The following is a 16,241-nucleotide window of genomic DNA, read 5'->3' as shown; positions in this document are numbered from 1 at the left end:
AAAGTCCAAATTGGTATTTTCTGTAACATTGGATGGAAAACTTGGACCCTATTTATATTTTATTAGGTAAACCTCCTCGGTGACAATGGACTAATAATACCTTATACAAATTACGGTTATTTTAATGCTCTTCTTACATAGAATTCCGAATTATATGTAACATTTCATATATAGACCAATTTTTCAGAGGCGTAATATAATGTATTCTGTAAAATATATGCCCGTGATTTAATTATATACTCGACATTACCATTAATAGCTCCAAATAGTTCATCAATCTTATATATAATAGTAAAGTCGTTACTTATTTAATTGTATTTTATAATAAAATAAAATGACTAAGATATATTAACATTTCTGAATGGTATTGTAGCGATTTGTACAACTTTAACTATCCACTATAACATTTTTACAATGAGGTATTACAATCCATTACATTAAGATGAATATCTTCTAAAACTTTTTTATAATATTAGACAATTTCCACGCGAATAATATCTTTTTATTCAAATACATTTTAGGCTGGTATTCCATTAAACATGTGCGTACAATCGGTGAGTTGTTAGTTAACAATACTTGTGATATTCAATATGTTAAGTTAATATCTTGTTACAACATATTTGTAGTTTGTTTGAAAGATCAACGAAAGAACCGCTCCATATTTATAAAAAAAAACAAATGAACAAATAGATGGAAAAGAACAAAGAACGATGGAAATTTTCGATGTGATGTTAACATATAACCAATATAACAATGCATGTGTGCATAACTGCCTGGTCCATCTCTCACTCATACCACACCTACCAACAAATTTCCACCGCTCCTTTTACATGTGTTAGTTTTCAATGGCCAAAAATATAGGCTTTCCTATTATTTAACTCTGTAAACAGTCAAACAGTTCAATTAAAAACCTAATTTAAAATGTAACACAGTAGATGGAGACGGTTCTAATAAATCCTCAGTTATTAGCAGTAATATGTGCCTGCTTGATCAAATCGCTTGGGCGTTTTTGCAGACATTCATTGCTTTCACTTAATTTTATTGAAAATATTGGAGGATATACGAACCTATATCTTTTTTAATACTTTTGTAATTGTTGCATTTACATCTTAACTATGTACGGACCAAATTGAACTGTTCGGTGCTGCTAAGTTAAGTATATGATGCAGACTGGGGCGCTTGTAATAACTGTTAGCTTAGTGAAAGTGACTACTATTTATTCAAATAATATTCGTGAATTTCTATTTTGGAAGACAATAATTTACCAAGTTATACTTTAATTCGTTTGACATTTTTAAGAAAAAAGAACTCCTAGAGCTAAAATAATTAGGAATTACTCCCATGACGAAATTACTACAAACAATTGAATGATTGATCAGTGAGCATTTCATTATTACACGCTACTTTATATTATAGTACGCGAAAATGTTACACCGAAAATATTGCAGAGTGCATTAGTAGCTATTGTCAAATTTCTTTATATTACAGTACCTATTCTCAACTTACAATGAAATTATTTTATTCAATTACCTACCTTAAAAACTTCGATTAGCAGCAATTTTAATGGAAATTACGTTTTGCCTTATAATGTAATAATCAATATTTCGTGCTTGTTTTGCTAATATCTATTTGAATATAATCTTTAAATATTTTCTCCATTTTGTGGGTTTTGAAAAAATATGTTTTATCTATATTTTCAGGCACCTATACGTTCGTCATTATAGTTTCGATTTATTTACATTACAATTTATGGAAAACCAATTTTAATCAATGACATGGACGTATTTCCGAACATTTCAGATAGTTTTGATTACATAAACTAGATACGTTATCGTAAATCTGCAAAAAATATAACTTTTCATGTACATTCCGTTCACATCGAAATGTTCATAAGCTAATTGAGGGCATTTCGTGCTTTTATATTTAATGTTTCAATAAAATAGGCTATGTATTTAAATATAAATGTAGGTAGACTCGACTAGTTCTCAACTATTTTGATTAACGTTGTCGACGTAACAAGGCCATCACTTGTACTTTATCGGTTAGCTATTTAGCTATAACACATTATGACGCGTATTCTTACCGCATAGTGTAAATGGAATGAAACTTTATACTGCTACGGTCATAGAACTGTAAAGCTATCTCTCACTATTATAACCACTTTCGTTTCTATTAACACGTTTTTCAATGTAACAATAACATGTAAATGAATTTGGTCAATAGTCTAAACATTCAGATTTGTTATCTCATAATGGTACAAAAATATTTTATGTCCTATACTGATTATACGTTAACTTGCTTTATGGATAATCTACACATATTATTTGTACGTTCATTACTAGGTAGGTAATAAAAATCACAATTTACTGTGGGTCTACAACTATCCATTGCGGTTAGTGTACTAGCGACATATTATTGTGAAGCAACATTATCAGGAAACATTAGTCTTCATATGTCTAATGAGCCAACACTCGTATTACTTAAGTACTTACAGCCCGCATTAAGTTATTGCCACTTGTCAAGGGATTTAATGTTTAGTTTCTCGTTCTACGCAATCTATAATAATGTAGCAATATAAATCGACGTGTTGTAAACATCGTCTGTAGAAAATGTTTTATTATTACAAGTGTAACTATTTCTATATTTCCTATTAGGAGTGTCACAGCTGTGGTCCCCATAGTAACAATGTGAGGGAACAACAAACATTAGATCTTACATTAAGTAATTAAATTAGGTATAACATATGATCAAAAGATTAAATTGCGCGCGTTAGACCGATTAGGAAAACACACCATGACACCACATTCAAATGATCTTACAGCCATCATTAATTATGTACGTTACATTATGGAACATTTACACATAGTAATAATTATTATAATTATAACGTTGTGCAATTCTAAATTTCTTAAATTGTAAATATTGAAACAAATCGCATTCACGGGCAGTAATAACGAAGGGATCATCTTTTGTTTCGTAGTTAAAATGCTTGAAGTATGAATATATTTCAATAATAATATAAATTCCAACAATAAGAACTCACAGCCATACGTCGATATCACTGTCCGTGGAAGCAAGTAAAACACTGCTAATAATTGGTGCTTAAATTTTAAATTTACCAATGATGACATCAAACGTAGATGTTTATATTCACATTTGCACATTTCAGTGACATCGCACCATTACCACTGCGTCCATCTTCCCCGCACGACAAAGCGCATGCGCAATAGCTTTTGTTGAAAATACCTAATATATATAATTACGTATGCTGCTTGTATCATAATTTTCCAACTTCTGGATTACGACATGACACCTCGATTATCCTTTATAATAAAACAGCAATATATTTGTAAGTGAAGGACTATAGATGTCCAATACTTTAATTATTCTCTTAGACGCGTCACTCGCGACTTAATTTCAACACGTTATAATTAATGATTTTCTTTAGTTACATAATTATATTCAAAATATAAATAATATGTCAATCGAGCTAAAATACCAATTCATAGACAGCATATACATTTCCCACAATTACAAAGTTAAATTCTTGAATTCCTAACATTAATTCTGAAGCAAATCATCAGTGTGATGTCTCTAATACTATGTGTTCCGTTGTACCATCGATGGTAATAGCGTTTAGTCCCATTTACATTTTTATTACACACATTTGTATTTGTTTCATATCAGAAGCAATAAATAACCACTGCCAAACAATAGATTGCATAGGTAATGTCGTTAATATACATGTTTTATGAAAAATTTCATAGGGATAAATAAGTGACTATCGTACACACTAATATTATAAACACAGATATAATAACGCTGTTATGCTTCATTACAGGTGGTTGGATATTTTGCACATCAATGTATATTTCCTTGCAAAAATAGCTTCAGTATGAAACATCAAGTATAATTTATTATGTACGATTTGCAATTGGAAATTTAATTAAATCTGTCAATTTTTAGTTTGTTTCATTCTAATACCAAAATTGTGCTTATTTTATGGATTTACATTTTACTCTACTAGAATTAATCTTAATATAATTATTTCATTTTTCTTATTATTATTTATTATTTCATAAAAGCATATTATGTTGTTTAATAAAATAATTTGACATTGTAACAATTTGTTGAATGTTTTTATAATATTATTATTTAAATTTTAATTCCAATCATTGTATCTCTACTAAAGTTTTATATCTGTGGTTATAATATACACCAAACTACGCTGAATAAATACTAACCTGCGACAGATGGGCATAAAACATAAGAACAATAATGTAAAATTATAAAATTATATATATTTTAATGAATATCAATAAATTGTTTAAATGTTACATGAAATTATAGGTACGATACATTAAACACAATGTAATGTTTGTAACAAAATATTTACAATAAAGCAACAGCTATAATTTAACAACATATTATTTACACACATAAAAATAATATTATCGATTGAGAAACTTCCATTCGACGTCTATATACTATAATACAATTACTTTGTCATAACAGGTAACATCTGACTTCGAACTATAATACATAACGTTCACAACGCCAAAATATGTGTTCTATTTCTATACAATATTGCACGCGGAATATTTCTATTGTATGTTGTGTATGCGTACTAAACGTACAGGACAATCGTAATAGTAAATCACTTATTTTTATTCCGTCACAGGAAGCTACCATTATATTTTGCATCGTGTTTAGCTAAAATTATAAGAGGTATATTGTACATACATAGATAAAGTTAACTTAACTAAACGCCTCAGCCTTCTTAGAGAAGTCGAGACGGAACGTATCGTAACAAAATTTTTACAACTCGAAAATATCACTAGCACTACTAGACTGTGTCGCAAGACGTTATATAAATACGTGTACTATATCGGTCTCACGAGAGTGAGATTTACAGCCACAGAGGTACCGCGTAGACCATGAACTCGGAACGACGAAATTCGTTGCGATGGAATTTTGATAACGTCGATGATCGTCCGTGCGCGACGTCGAAACGTATAATAAATGCATACTTCAGCGAGGGTGGAAGTGAGAGGGCGCGGCTACGGTCGCGCGTGCGGGGAGCGGGTGGCGCGGCGCGCATCACTGGGAGAGCAGCTTCTGCAGCAGCGAGGCCTTAGCGGCCGCCGCCGCGCCCTCCGCCACCGCGGCCGCCGCCGCTGCCGCCGCCGCCGCCGCCGCCGCCGCCGCCGCCGGCTGCGCCTCATCACCGCCCGCCGCCGACGCCGCCGACGCCGCCTCCGCCGAGCCCGCCTCCGTAGTACTCTGCGCGTCACAATTCCACCATATTAAACACTTTTAAATCATCCTACGATCGTCAAATAAGCAACATGTAATTGCTTGTTACTAAATATTATATGAAATAAATTAAAATTATATGACTGCAAATTATAGTCTATATTTTTTCTTTGGGGCTCTACCTTTTCCATAAGTAAAATAAAGAAATGAAAACAAAAACAATTGCAATATACCGTTAAAATTTTGAGAAACAATAACATCAGAAATAATTTTGTTGCCTTTCAAACGCATATTTTTATATTTTCAATTAATAATAAGCTCAACGAGATTAACTTATATATAATATCAGATATTAACATAACCGATATTGTAGTCATAGCAAAACTATTTTAAATTTGTAAAATTTCAGACAATAATTATATGCATTTGTAATATTTTTTTAATACAATGTCGCTACTAAATAAGTTTCAGGACAAAATAAAGTATTCTTTTGAATCTTTTATCAATAAAAACACATCAATTTATTATGCATACATACGGAGGCTGTGAGTGTAAGCATATGTAACTCCAAACTCATCCAATAGACGATAGGATCAATTTTAATTTAGGTTTCGAAATCACAGACAACTAAAGTAATTTCAAAGAAATAATGTGAATGTACTTAGTTAAATTTCGTATTGTATTCGCTGTTTACTCTGACTAGTACGTATACGATAGAATAGAAAAAAATAAGCACTAAAACTTATGCTAAAAATATATAACGTACTAGTTTTTCTTCCAATACTAATGTTCTTAAAACTGTACTGATTGATAAGCCAATTTTGCAATAATGTATTGTCAAAACTACCATAAACATATGATAATTAAACGATCCTTTACTATCGAGTAAGATGATCATAGTCACTCAAAAGCATATAATACATAAAAAATATAGGCTCGAAATTATAGAAATCTAAACAGACTTGAAGTACACATATGTTAAACCTATAACCGATTCATCTTTACAGGCTTTCACAGGTCTGTTTGATTGCCACCATTATTGCTTTTTTCCAAAAAAATTGACATAATTCGAAATTTTCAACGTCGCCATGCAATCATTTTATGAATAGAACTACTACTTAAGTATTATAAGAATTTAACACTAAAGTAACATGTCAGAAGCAAATAATAAGCGTCTATCTATTGCAAAATTATAATACCTTTGTATTGTGTTGTTGTTATATTTTATAAATAGACTACAACATCACAAAACCTTCACCATAATTTATAATTTGCGCATGCTATGTTTTCCCGATTGAAGTATGAAAAGCTTATAAAAGATTCTTACAATGTTTTATATCTCTATCAATTCAAACCTAAAAGCGAGTGAGTTCATAACTTAACTAATTCGTACTTCTAAATATTTTGAAGACATAGTAAAAAATAATATAAAATAGGTTTCACTAGTTCAAGAAATATTATATTACATCACATCACAGAAGCTTATAAATATACTCAGAAATGTACCAATAAAATGACATAAACGCGATCCTGCTTTAATTTTGAAATTCAAAATTTCTTAATAATATAAATAAATAAATTTTATAGGAATTTCTGCATGTATAATGAATCTTGAGTATGTACTTGGCACATTTCTCTAAAGTAGCATCTAAGTATCAAGATGACGACTCGACAACACACGCAGCAGAGCAGACTCAGTACGTAATAATAATTATAGATATTCTACAAAAAAAATAAACCGACAGAAAGTAGTGGAGTGGCTAAATTGGTCTCGCTAGTCGCGTCCCAAGCTTACCGGGGTGCTTTGTTGCGACTCCCACGTGTTTGCCGACGTAGAGGACGCTCGGCCCCCCACCACACTGCCGCCACCTACATACGTACACACGTATACATTGGCAGTGATAATCCCCTACACTGGCAATGTTGACTCGTCATATTACCAACTTCTTCAATTTTTATTTCGTGTAGAACATTGATGAAGACACCGTTAAAATATATGTATAACAGTAAAAACAGCAAATTTAAAATATTATATTGACAACATTATAAACCTTACATTAACTGCAATTGTATTGTAACATAAAAAAAAAATTGTCCTATTTCTATTTATTAAAATTACCATATTTATTACATGTCATATCTATAGAGAATAAAAACAACATTCCGGAAATAAATTATTCTGGTATAAATCTTCTGTTTATGGTCTAGTCTATTTTTTATCTTAAACAAAAGTATTTACAGTCCTGTACATATATATTTAATAAATGGCAGACCGGCACAGAAATAGTTTACATTTCTTTAATAACTATAATTTTATATTAAGCAATAATAATCTACTAATAATCCTACTAATAATCCTCTAGTAATAATAATTCATAAACGCTGTCTTATGTATAATAAGACAGCGACAAATAATAGATAAAAAATGTCTTTCATGTATTCCAAAAATGGATCTTTGTTGATATTATATTAAACATTGTTTATATTTTCTACAAAATCATGGATTTGCAAACCATTGCCATAACGCAAGTTTTTACTTGGGTTACGGCAATTGTAGAATTGCAAACTTTAACATTTAATTTGCTTGTAATGCCTAGTAGTTACATGGTTTTTAGAGTTGTTTCTGAGAAGCGCTCAATAAAATAGCGGGAAGTCAAAAACAACAATATTAAAATAATACTTTACTCAACGGTTAACAACCTAATCTGTAAAGTAAGCTATTGTTAAAGTTATAACATCCCTCATGCCTGATTTACTGCACCAAGTTATAGACCAAAAAGGTCTAGAGAGAACCAATGTGGGCCTCAACAAAAACTTACGTGTATCATTTTAAATTTCTACCTAACTCCCTGGGTGATGAAAAATATCGACAATAAACTACATTAATCCGGAAAAAATAATAAAGTGCTCGCCTATGTTCCGAGCGAATACTTAGCATGTCATGTTGAAACTTTAAACGTTGTGATTGTTTTTGATTACCTAGTCGTGTGATTATAAACTTAAATATAATAGATAATTTACTAAATACACAATCATTTCAGAAATACTTATTTTATATCCTACAATCTAAGTAGGCAACTAACAATAGTATAAAAATATTAGATGTAAATAAAAATATTACATGTCTGTACTTACAGAATTCAAAACAGGAGAGAGTGTATCTTTTGAAGATAACGCAGATAAAATATGATAAATAAAATAATAGTAATGGTGGCATATGAGACACTATTCCGTCTAGAAATACGCGTCTCCGTTAGAAAATTTGTAATCATTCGTATTGAGCTTTGCTCGCTTAGTTTTAATGTCGCTTCATGTACTGAGAATCGAAATTATCACATTCTATAATAGCTATTTTAAGATATATTTTAGTCATTTATAAGTATTTAATATGTTAGTATGTTATTAAGTGTTGACATAAAATAGAAGTTAATCATTGCAATATGTCAATGTAGTAAACCAATCAGAATCAAGAAGTTAACCAAGTGGTATCACTAACCGTTAGAAGACATGTCGAAGGACATGAGCTGGTCTAGGTCGGAGGGCGGCATGGGCGGATGCAGGTCGGGGCGGGCGGAGCGCGCGCCGACGACCGCGCGCAGTTCGTTGCGCACGTACTCGGACGTGCCGCCCGCGCCGCCCGCGCCGCCAGCGTTTCCGGCTCCACTCCCGTTCCCTGCACCTATACCATGCCACGTTGCCCTTAGTGACTCTGTGGTTACACCGCTTCGACAGATACAGTATCTTTTTTTTTCCTTCGCGATGTTGACGCCGCTCCGAGCACTCTTTACACACTTCAACAGACTGATCCAACCTAGCAAGACTAAAAGCGTAACCCTCTACCGATCTGCAAACGCACACGCTGCCGCGTATGCGCTCGATCGCTCCAGAGAAGCGAAGATCGTTAAGCGAATGCAAAGTTTAATCATGCAGAACGATAGTTAGGAAAAATAAAGTAATATGAAAGTCACTACCACCATTCTCGTATTAATCTGCAACTACTTTTGTCTTACCTTCCCGTCATATACAGTCGTGATCAACTAATTGAAGTCCGATATTTCAACAATTTTTCAACTAATTTGAACTGTGTTTTTGGATAGCATCAGTTCTGACATTTTTAGAAGATTAAATTCATAATTGACATTCTTTTTCTATAAAATATGGCTATTGATTGTATATGTAATATTTCTGCCGAAATACACGATGCGTTTAGGAGTAGCATACTTGTTTTGTCTTCCTTTCAATGCTACTAGCATTAAAAAGAAGTAGCTGTTTCCGGGCTAAATACTTAGTACATCTTTGATTAATGGAAAGAGAAAGTAAGGGAGCTAGTTCCCATTAAATTGTTTTCGCAATACATCAACATATCGAACTATGTGCTAAATATACTTAAAACGAAAATGGAAAGACCTTTAATTGTCGCTAGTTGATCACGACAGTACGTACAGAAATGAATAAAATCGTAATATGAATATATCAGTAGAATAAGAAGATAAATATTTAAAATTAGTGTAGTTTACGACAGCAATCTGAAGGTAAAGCCCTAGACTGCAGGTCCGTCGTGTCTCTAAATAAATCACCGTCGCTAAACATTCCAATCGAAGTCGGACGAGGAGCGGTGTAGAGTAGAGTGCATGATGTAGAGTAGATTCCATGAGGGTGCGGCGGGGCGCGGGGCGAGGGGCTGTACTCACAGGGCAGCGGCGGGTCGTGGTGCGGGTGCGGCGCGTGCGAGTGCGGCACGTGCGCGTGCGGCGCGTGCGCGTGCGGCGGGTGCGCGAGCGCGTGCGCGTGCGGCGCGTGGGGCGCGTGCGGCGGCAGGGGCGCGCGGCGCGCGTAGTCGCCGCAGTAGCCCGCGCCCGCACCGCCCGCCCCGCCCGCGCCGCCCTCCTCGTAGTAGCCGTCCACTGCCACACACGCTGCGTTATCACTACGCGCTACCTATCGCGCAGTGCGTTCGCGTCGCACGAACCTACCTACTTCGTCGCATCTCGGGCCCGCTTTCCCCGGAATTGTCGGTAGCGAAACTCCGAATTCGATTTCCATGCTCGGTTTCGGCGAATGTCTCGATTGTGTACGCTCTTGAATTTACGTGACGTCTAAGTATATGACTAAATATTTAAATATATATATACACTGGAAACGCGGAGACGCAGTTTCACTCTCGACAACACGTCCCTTCACGGGCCCACGAACGATCGCGTCGATCTCGGATCCTCGATTTCACGAGTTGAATACATGAAGATATTGGAAGCCATGCAATTAGTTTTAGATTGGTATGTAGATTCGGAAAGCCCGAATCCAATAAATACTATTTCTAAAATACTACGGGGCATGCTTAAGAATACATTTCTCAGAAGTTCATGCTTCGATTTAGAATATAATCAACAAGCCTCATTATAATTATACATAAAAAAATCTAATATCTATATCTACCTTAAAAGTTAATTTTAGTATTTGTCAATAATAAAGCATACCATACAGAAGAAATAATTGGATCAGACTGATTTATACTTGTTTTATAAAGAGTTTATTACAACTACTAAACAAATTAATGTTTGTATTTATATAAAAGGCTATCAATTGAATAAACTTATATCTCTTATTTATAATTTACGTCTATAAGCTACCTGCTTCATGGAGTAGTGGAGAGAAGCGATATAACCTGTCTTGGTTCCCTAACGATGTAATATGATATTAAATAACTTACAGTCTATAATAATTTACTCACAATTAAAGGTAACAATTATAATTAGGTTAGAAAATAGATTATATTTATTCTACTTAATTATAAATGAAAATAAACCAGATAATCTTCATTCAATGTATTACTTTAATTGATACGTAACCTTTCGTAATTATATCCTTTTTTATAAATATTTAAAATAATACTTGAGATAGAAAATTAAAAGTATAATAAATTAATTAAAATATGGAATTAGGGCGTTCATAATAATATATATTATTTTAAGTAATAAAGATATCGGTACTGTTGGCTACAGACGGTTTTCGGTAACTTACAAATCTGAATAAAGTAAATATAAATTAGTTTATATGCATAGTTAACAACAATAACAAATGGTCTATATAAAGAATTTTTGTTATTACCAAATAAACGGACTTCAATCTTAAACCGAATACAACTCAATTATTGCCAACATACACATACAATAAATCGTATTCCATACTTGCTCCTTGACCAGTGTATACTGAATGGATTAGATTAAAAGGCGACACGGTTTAATAATGTGTGGCAGCGTATGTGTTACCTAGATGGGGCCTGGGTGCGGTGGGCGCGCGGTGGTACTGCGGCTGCGGCTGCGGCTGCGGAGTGAGCGGCGTGTGCAGCGCCGCCACCGAGTGCGGCGCTCCCCTGTCCGCGCCACCGCCGCCGCCCGCGCAGCCCGCGCCGCCCGAGTACCCGGTGCCCGCGGGGCCCTACCGCCACACATATACAATTCAACAACTCGACTATACCAATACTATAAAGATGTAAAGTTTGTTTCTTCGGAATAATTTCCGGTTCTGTTGTACGGATTTTAAAAAGTCCGACCGTTTGAAATCCACCGCTCCTATTAGTCGTGATATACACTACGACCGATAGGAGAACAGCAGCAGTATATATAATAATATAGCAAAATATATTAATTTTGAGTTCTTCCTCTGCTATTTCTTAAATAACTACTTTAGCAATGGTTTTTTACCAAATTCATTGTTATTACTACATATGTACATTGTAAATTTACACGTGAAGAGGCTAAATGCAAAATACTATATACATCGTTACTTACACTTAACTGGCGGCTGAGCATTGGATTTTGTTGCGACGATGTGATTTTGTTTGTACCATAATTTGAACCCATTTGATCTGTAATACACAAATTAGTCATTCAAAGAACTAATCAATAAAAATAGATTAGTTATAAAAAAAAACCATTATACATTATACACTCACTGGATGGGTGATATAAATGGTGGTAGTCTGCTGTGCGGGTGAGAGCCACATTAGGTGGCGTCCCCGATACGAGTGCAGTAATGGTGGAGCTCAGGTCTGGCTGTGGCTGCTCAGCAGCCTAGAGACAATATAACAAGTAAAATTAATTAAAAAATATTGTAATTTATCTATGGATGAAGCCTAGTACTTTATTTCTCCTGAAAAAGAACCCACTTACATCAGCGCTTATTACTTAACCTACAAGATTCAAACAAGAATATGGAATAAATATAATAAAAATATCAACGAAATATTCACTAATCCTATACCATTAAAGCACACATAGTTGAGATGTCTTATTAAAAACTAGCTACTCGCCCCGGTTTCGCCCGAGTATACATGTATTATATGTATAAACCTTCCTCTAGAATCACTCTATCTATAAAAAAAAGCTTCATAATCCGTTACAAAGTTTTAAAGATTTAAGCATACAAAGGGACAGACAGACATTGTTTTATACTATGTAATGATGATATAAGTCCCTACTGCAGTAGAACTAAAGTGTATACTATCAACGGAAGAAGTGAGAGTTTGGAAACTCCTCATTATTCGTACCGACTCATTCACAAGCAGCGCTGCCCTATGTAACTGGCCCTAGATCCAACATCTGTGTGAAGGGCTGGAATAAGTATGTGATAAATAAGAACCTCTGGAGAGACAAGCATCTGCTGTGAACGCTGCATCTGCAGGAGTCGCGCACGATGCTGCTCGGCGAGCGCCCGGCCCCGCGCAGCCTCCGCGCTGCCGTACATGCCGCCCACACCGCCCACGTTGCCGCCCATGGTGCACGACCCCTGCTAACACCACATCTAGTTAACAATAGGAATGACAAAGCGTAGTGCTTTGCACTTCATAAATACAGTCAGGTAAGTACTTGCGCGCTATCGCCTAGTGCGTGGTGTATTTGTGCATTGTAATTTGGTGTAATTTAAAATACTAAAATGTGTGCTAATCACATTTTCTTTGCGAGTACAACAAGATATACTCAGTTAATTGCACTTTTTTTATTCTCTAAATTTAATTCGTTATAAATTTGAAAAGTCCATTACACCCAAGAAGCAACATTACAACCGCCTGACTGATTATAACTATAACAAAAGAATTTTAGACATTGTGTTAATATCTCACCGGGCTTTGGACGTCGTAAACTGGGGGCGTTCCTGGACTCGACGGTACGGGACTTTTTGTCACAGTTTCACACTGCATTAAACTTTGTCTGATTGCATTGATCATTGCATTTTTCTCTTTTACACCCTGTAATCATCGACAATAACACTATACCGTATAAATCATTCTGTAAACAAAAATATGATCTTTTGATCAACGCTGTTTTTTCTGTTACATGCTAAGATTAATTTAAAATGTAACATTTTAGCTGTGAGTTCCTCAGTATTAGAATAAGAGGCATGACATGTTAGAACTCCGGAATAGCAACGCATGAACATCACGTTATCACGAGACGTTTCTGTATACAGGTGGACGGTTACTATGCTACTATCATATGGCATGTTTGCCATTCCAATTATGTAAAAGAATTATACCATGCTAGAACTAATGTTGCACTATATTATTATATATAATATGACTATGTAATTATAGTAATTGTATTACGTAATATTCAAAATACTATCACATGCCAAAGAATTGAAAGTATATTTTTAGACAAGTCGAGGTTATGGGTTATGGTATGGTTACACCTGACTTCAAAAGTATCAGCAGTTTTAATTACGAACCTGGTAAGACCTTAATTGTCTAGTACTCTCTTGATCTATTAGTACGCTAACATCGGGCGCAGGTCGGTCTGAGTCAGGCATATGGTCGATTACTTCGTCTAGAAGATCAGATAGGGTTTGATCGCTGGGCACTTCACTGTCCCCGCCACCGCCGCCGCCTTGTGCCCGCGAACTGCCACCTCTGAAAATGTATTCTCATCTTTTTAAGCTTTCTTTAATTTATCACACAAATCTTTTTTATACTCCTAACACAACTGTGGTATGTCTGAAGTACGAATTTTTTTTATTGGGTATAAGAACAGGTTATCAAGGATATATAAGTACCTTAAGATTGTGGTGATCAATTACTGCTTAATTACATAATAATAACAAGCTTCGTTTTCTAATTCAGGAGTCAGTCGATTTATACTGTAGGTCGGGTAAATTACACCATTTAGTTCATAATAAACCAAGGGTCACCAGATATCATCTTCAGTATACCATTTTGTAACCTTTGGATGATGTTTATATTTGCGGTTGAACCGCTTCCCTATATATAACAATGAAGAAATATGTCCACATAGACTTTATAGGATAATCTTATAAATCAGCAGTTTATTAGCTATAGACAGCTTTGGGCTATAAATTAGATTTTATGAAAGTTAGTGGCGAAAATAATATAATGCATATTTTATACGCCCTCGGTGCTCTACGGTACAACCACAATCATAGTCATGGATACAAACATTTGTTTCCATGAAATGATTGTTTGTATTGGTCTGAGTATTTTCTATGTATAATTATTACGCATGTATTTAAAAAAATATATATCTAAGTATTAGATAGAAGTATTATACATCAGTAGTCTAGTTCCCATAACACACACTTTGCTTAACTTGAAACTAGATGATGCTGTGCGAGCGCGCTGTGTGTCCTGCGATATAGTAATTGTATTTCAGCACGGAAGATAATAGATTATTCCAGTCAGTAGTCTTAAGTAACGTTAGATACAGTAAGTCACTGCATTTAACGTCACTTAAGTCGCTTAGGATATCAATATGTAGGAACCAAAATACAGAAGTTTCAACCCAACCGTGCGTACACTCTCACCACTGATCCTGTCATCTCATAACAACATCACTATTATCGTGTATAATAGAACGTGGAGTATACTGACGGCGGATGGTTGTTGTAGACGTGGTGTGGCGCGGTGTTGGCGTAGTGGAGGGGCGCGGGCGCGGGCGGCGCGGGCACGTAGGCGCCGCGGGAGCCCTGCAGCACCATCTGCAGGTGGCTCTGCGGCGCGCACTCGCCGCCCGCCGCGCCCGCCGCCCCCGCCGCCCCCGCCGCGCCCGACGCCCCCGCCGCGCCCGCCCCGGGGCCGCCGTTCACGGTGCTCGCCCGACTGCTGCGAGGCGACAACATTCAACGAGGTTACCTTACCGAATTACGACTACAAAATATTGTGGCTCGGGTAGACTTTCTTCATTTATTAAACAATATTTAGAGCGTATGGCTACAAAAGGCGGTCTCGTCGCTTAAGCGATCTCTTTCGGACAAATTTTGTGCAACGCCGTCGCATTGGTTACCTCGGTCTCGCCTATTTGAGCCGCTAAGTAGTTTACTTTGTAAGCCTAATTAAGCATAGTTACAGAATAAAGGGCACGACATCTTATTTCTCCGAAATGGCAATACGCATGAGTATCACGGCCCTGATAACCTAAGGTCTGTAGTGCTGTTCGTGTATATAGGCAACGGTCGCCAGTTACTTGCTGATAAGCCAGGTTGTTTAGCATTTAAGTCCCATGGAAATGAAACATATTCAGAAGTGAACTCGATTTGATAATGTTATTAGTTAAGAAAAATATAATATCTTACTGTGCGGGCCCGGTGAGTATCGTCGACAGGGTGGAGTGGTGGTGTGAGTGTCTCTGTTGTTGTTGTTGCTGCTGCTGCTGCTGCTGTTGATGCTGGTGGTGCTGCTGGTGCTGCTGGTGCGGGTGCGCGTGCGGGTGCGGCGGCGGCGCGCGGAGTCGAGCCAGCGGTGGGCCGTACGCTCGCAAGTTGGGGTTCGGCAGCGGCAGCGGCGTCGTCGGCGTCGTCTGCTGCCGCGCCAACAACGATACTAGGATTTGGTTTTTCTGGCACAGTGGACTCATGCCAGCGTTACTCGTCGCCGCCGGGCTCGACGCCGTCGAAGATGGAGTTGACGATGCGACGGGAACGGCACTCGAAGTTACCTGCCAATGGACCACATGGCCAATTTAGGAAGATATACCTCC

General features: G+C 36.1%; 1 protein-coding gene across 1 annotated transcript in view; it reads right to left on the bottom strand.

Moving 5' to 3' along the window:
* Positions 1 to 5,224: 5,224 nt before the first annotated feature.
* Positions 5,225 to 16,241, bottom strand: part of LOC131853645 (nuclear receptor coactivator 2-like) — a 29,283-nt gene continuing 18,266 nt past the window's right edge. The window contains exons 8-17 of the mRNA XM_059204618.1: positions 15,838 to 16,199; positions 15,137 to 15,367; positions 13,981 to 14,161; positions 13,376 to 13,501; positions 12,895 to 13,041; positions 12,209 to 12,326; positions 12,045 to 12,121; positions 11,523 to 11,691; positions 8,753 to 8,935; positions 5,225 to 5,283 (exon numbers count right to left, since the gene is read on the bottom strand). Of these exons, the coding sequence (XP_059060601.1) occupies positions 5,225 to 5,283; positions 8,753 to 8,935; positions 11,523 to 11,691; positions 12,045 to 12,121; positions 12,209 to 12,326; positions 12,895 to 13,041; positions 13,376 to 13,501; positions 13,981 to 14,161; positions 15,137 to 15,367; positions 15,838 to 16,199 (1,653 nt within the window). The remainder of the gene's footprint in view (positions 5,284 to 8,752; positions 8,936 to 11,522; positions 11,692 to 12,044; positions 12,122 to 12,208; positions 12,327 to 12,894; positions 13,042 to 13,375; positions 13,502 to 13,980; positions 14,162 to 15,136; positions 15,368 to 15,837; positions 16,200 to 16,241) is intronic.

The sequence above is a fragment of the Achroia grisella genome, unplaced genomic scaffold (genome assembly GCF_030625045.1).
Source record: "Achroia grisella isolate CSIRO2021 unplaced genomic scaffold, CSIRO_AGI_Agris_v1 utg903, whole genome shotgun sequence".
Classification (NCBI taxonomy): domain Eukaryota; kingdom Metazoa; phylum Arthropoda; class Insecta; order Lepidoptera; family Pyralidae; genus Achroia; species Achroia grisella.
Note: the sequence above shows the minus strand (reverse complement) of the source record. Positions and strands in the feature narration are given on the sequence as shown.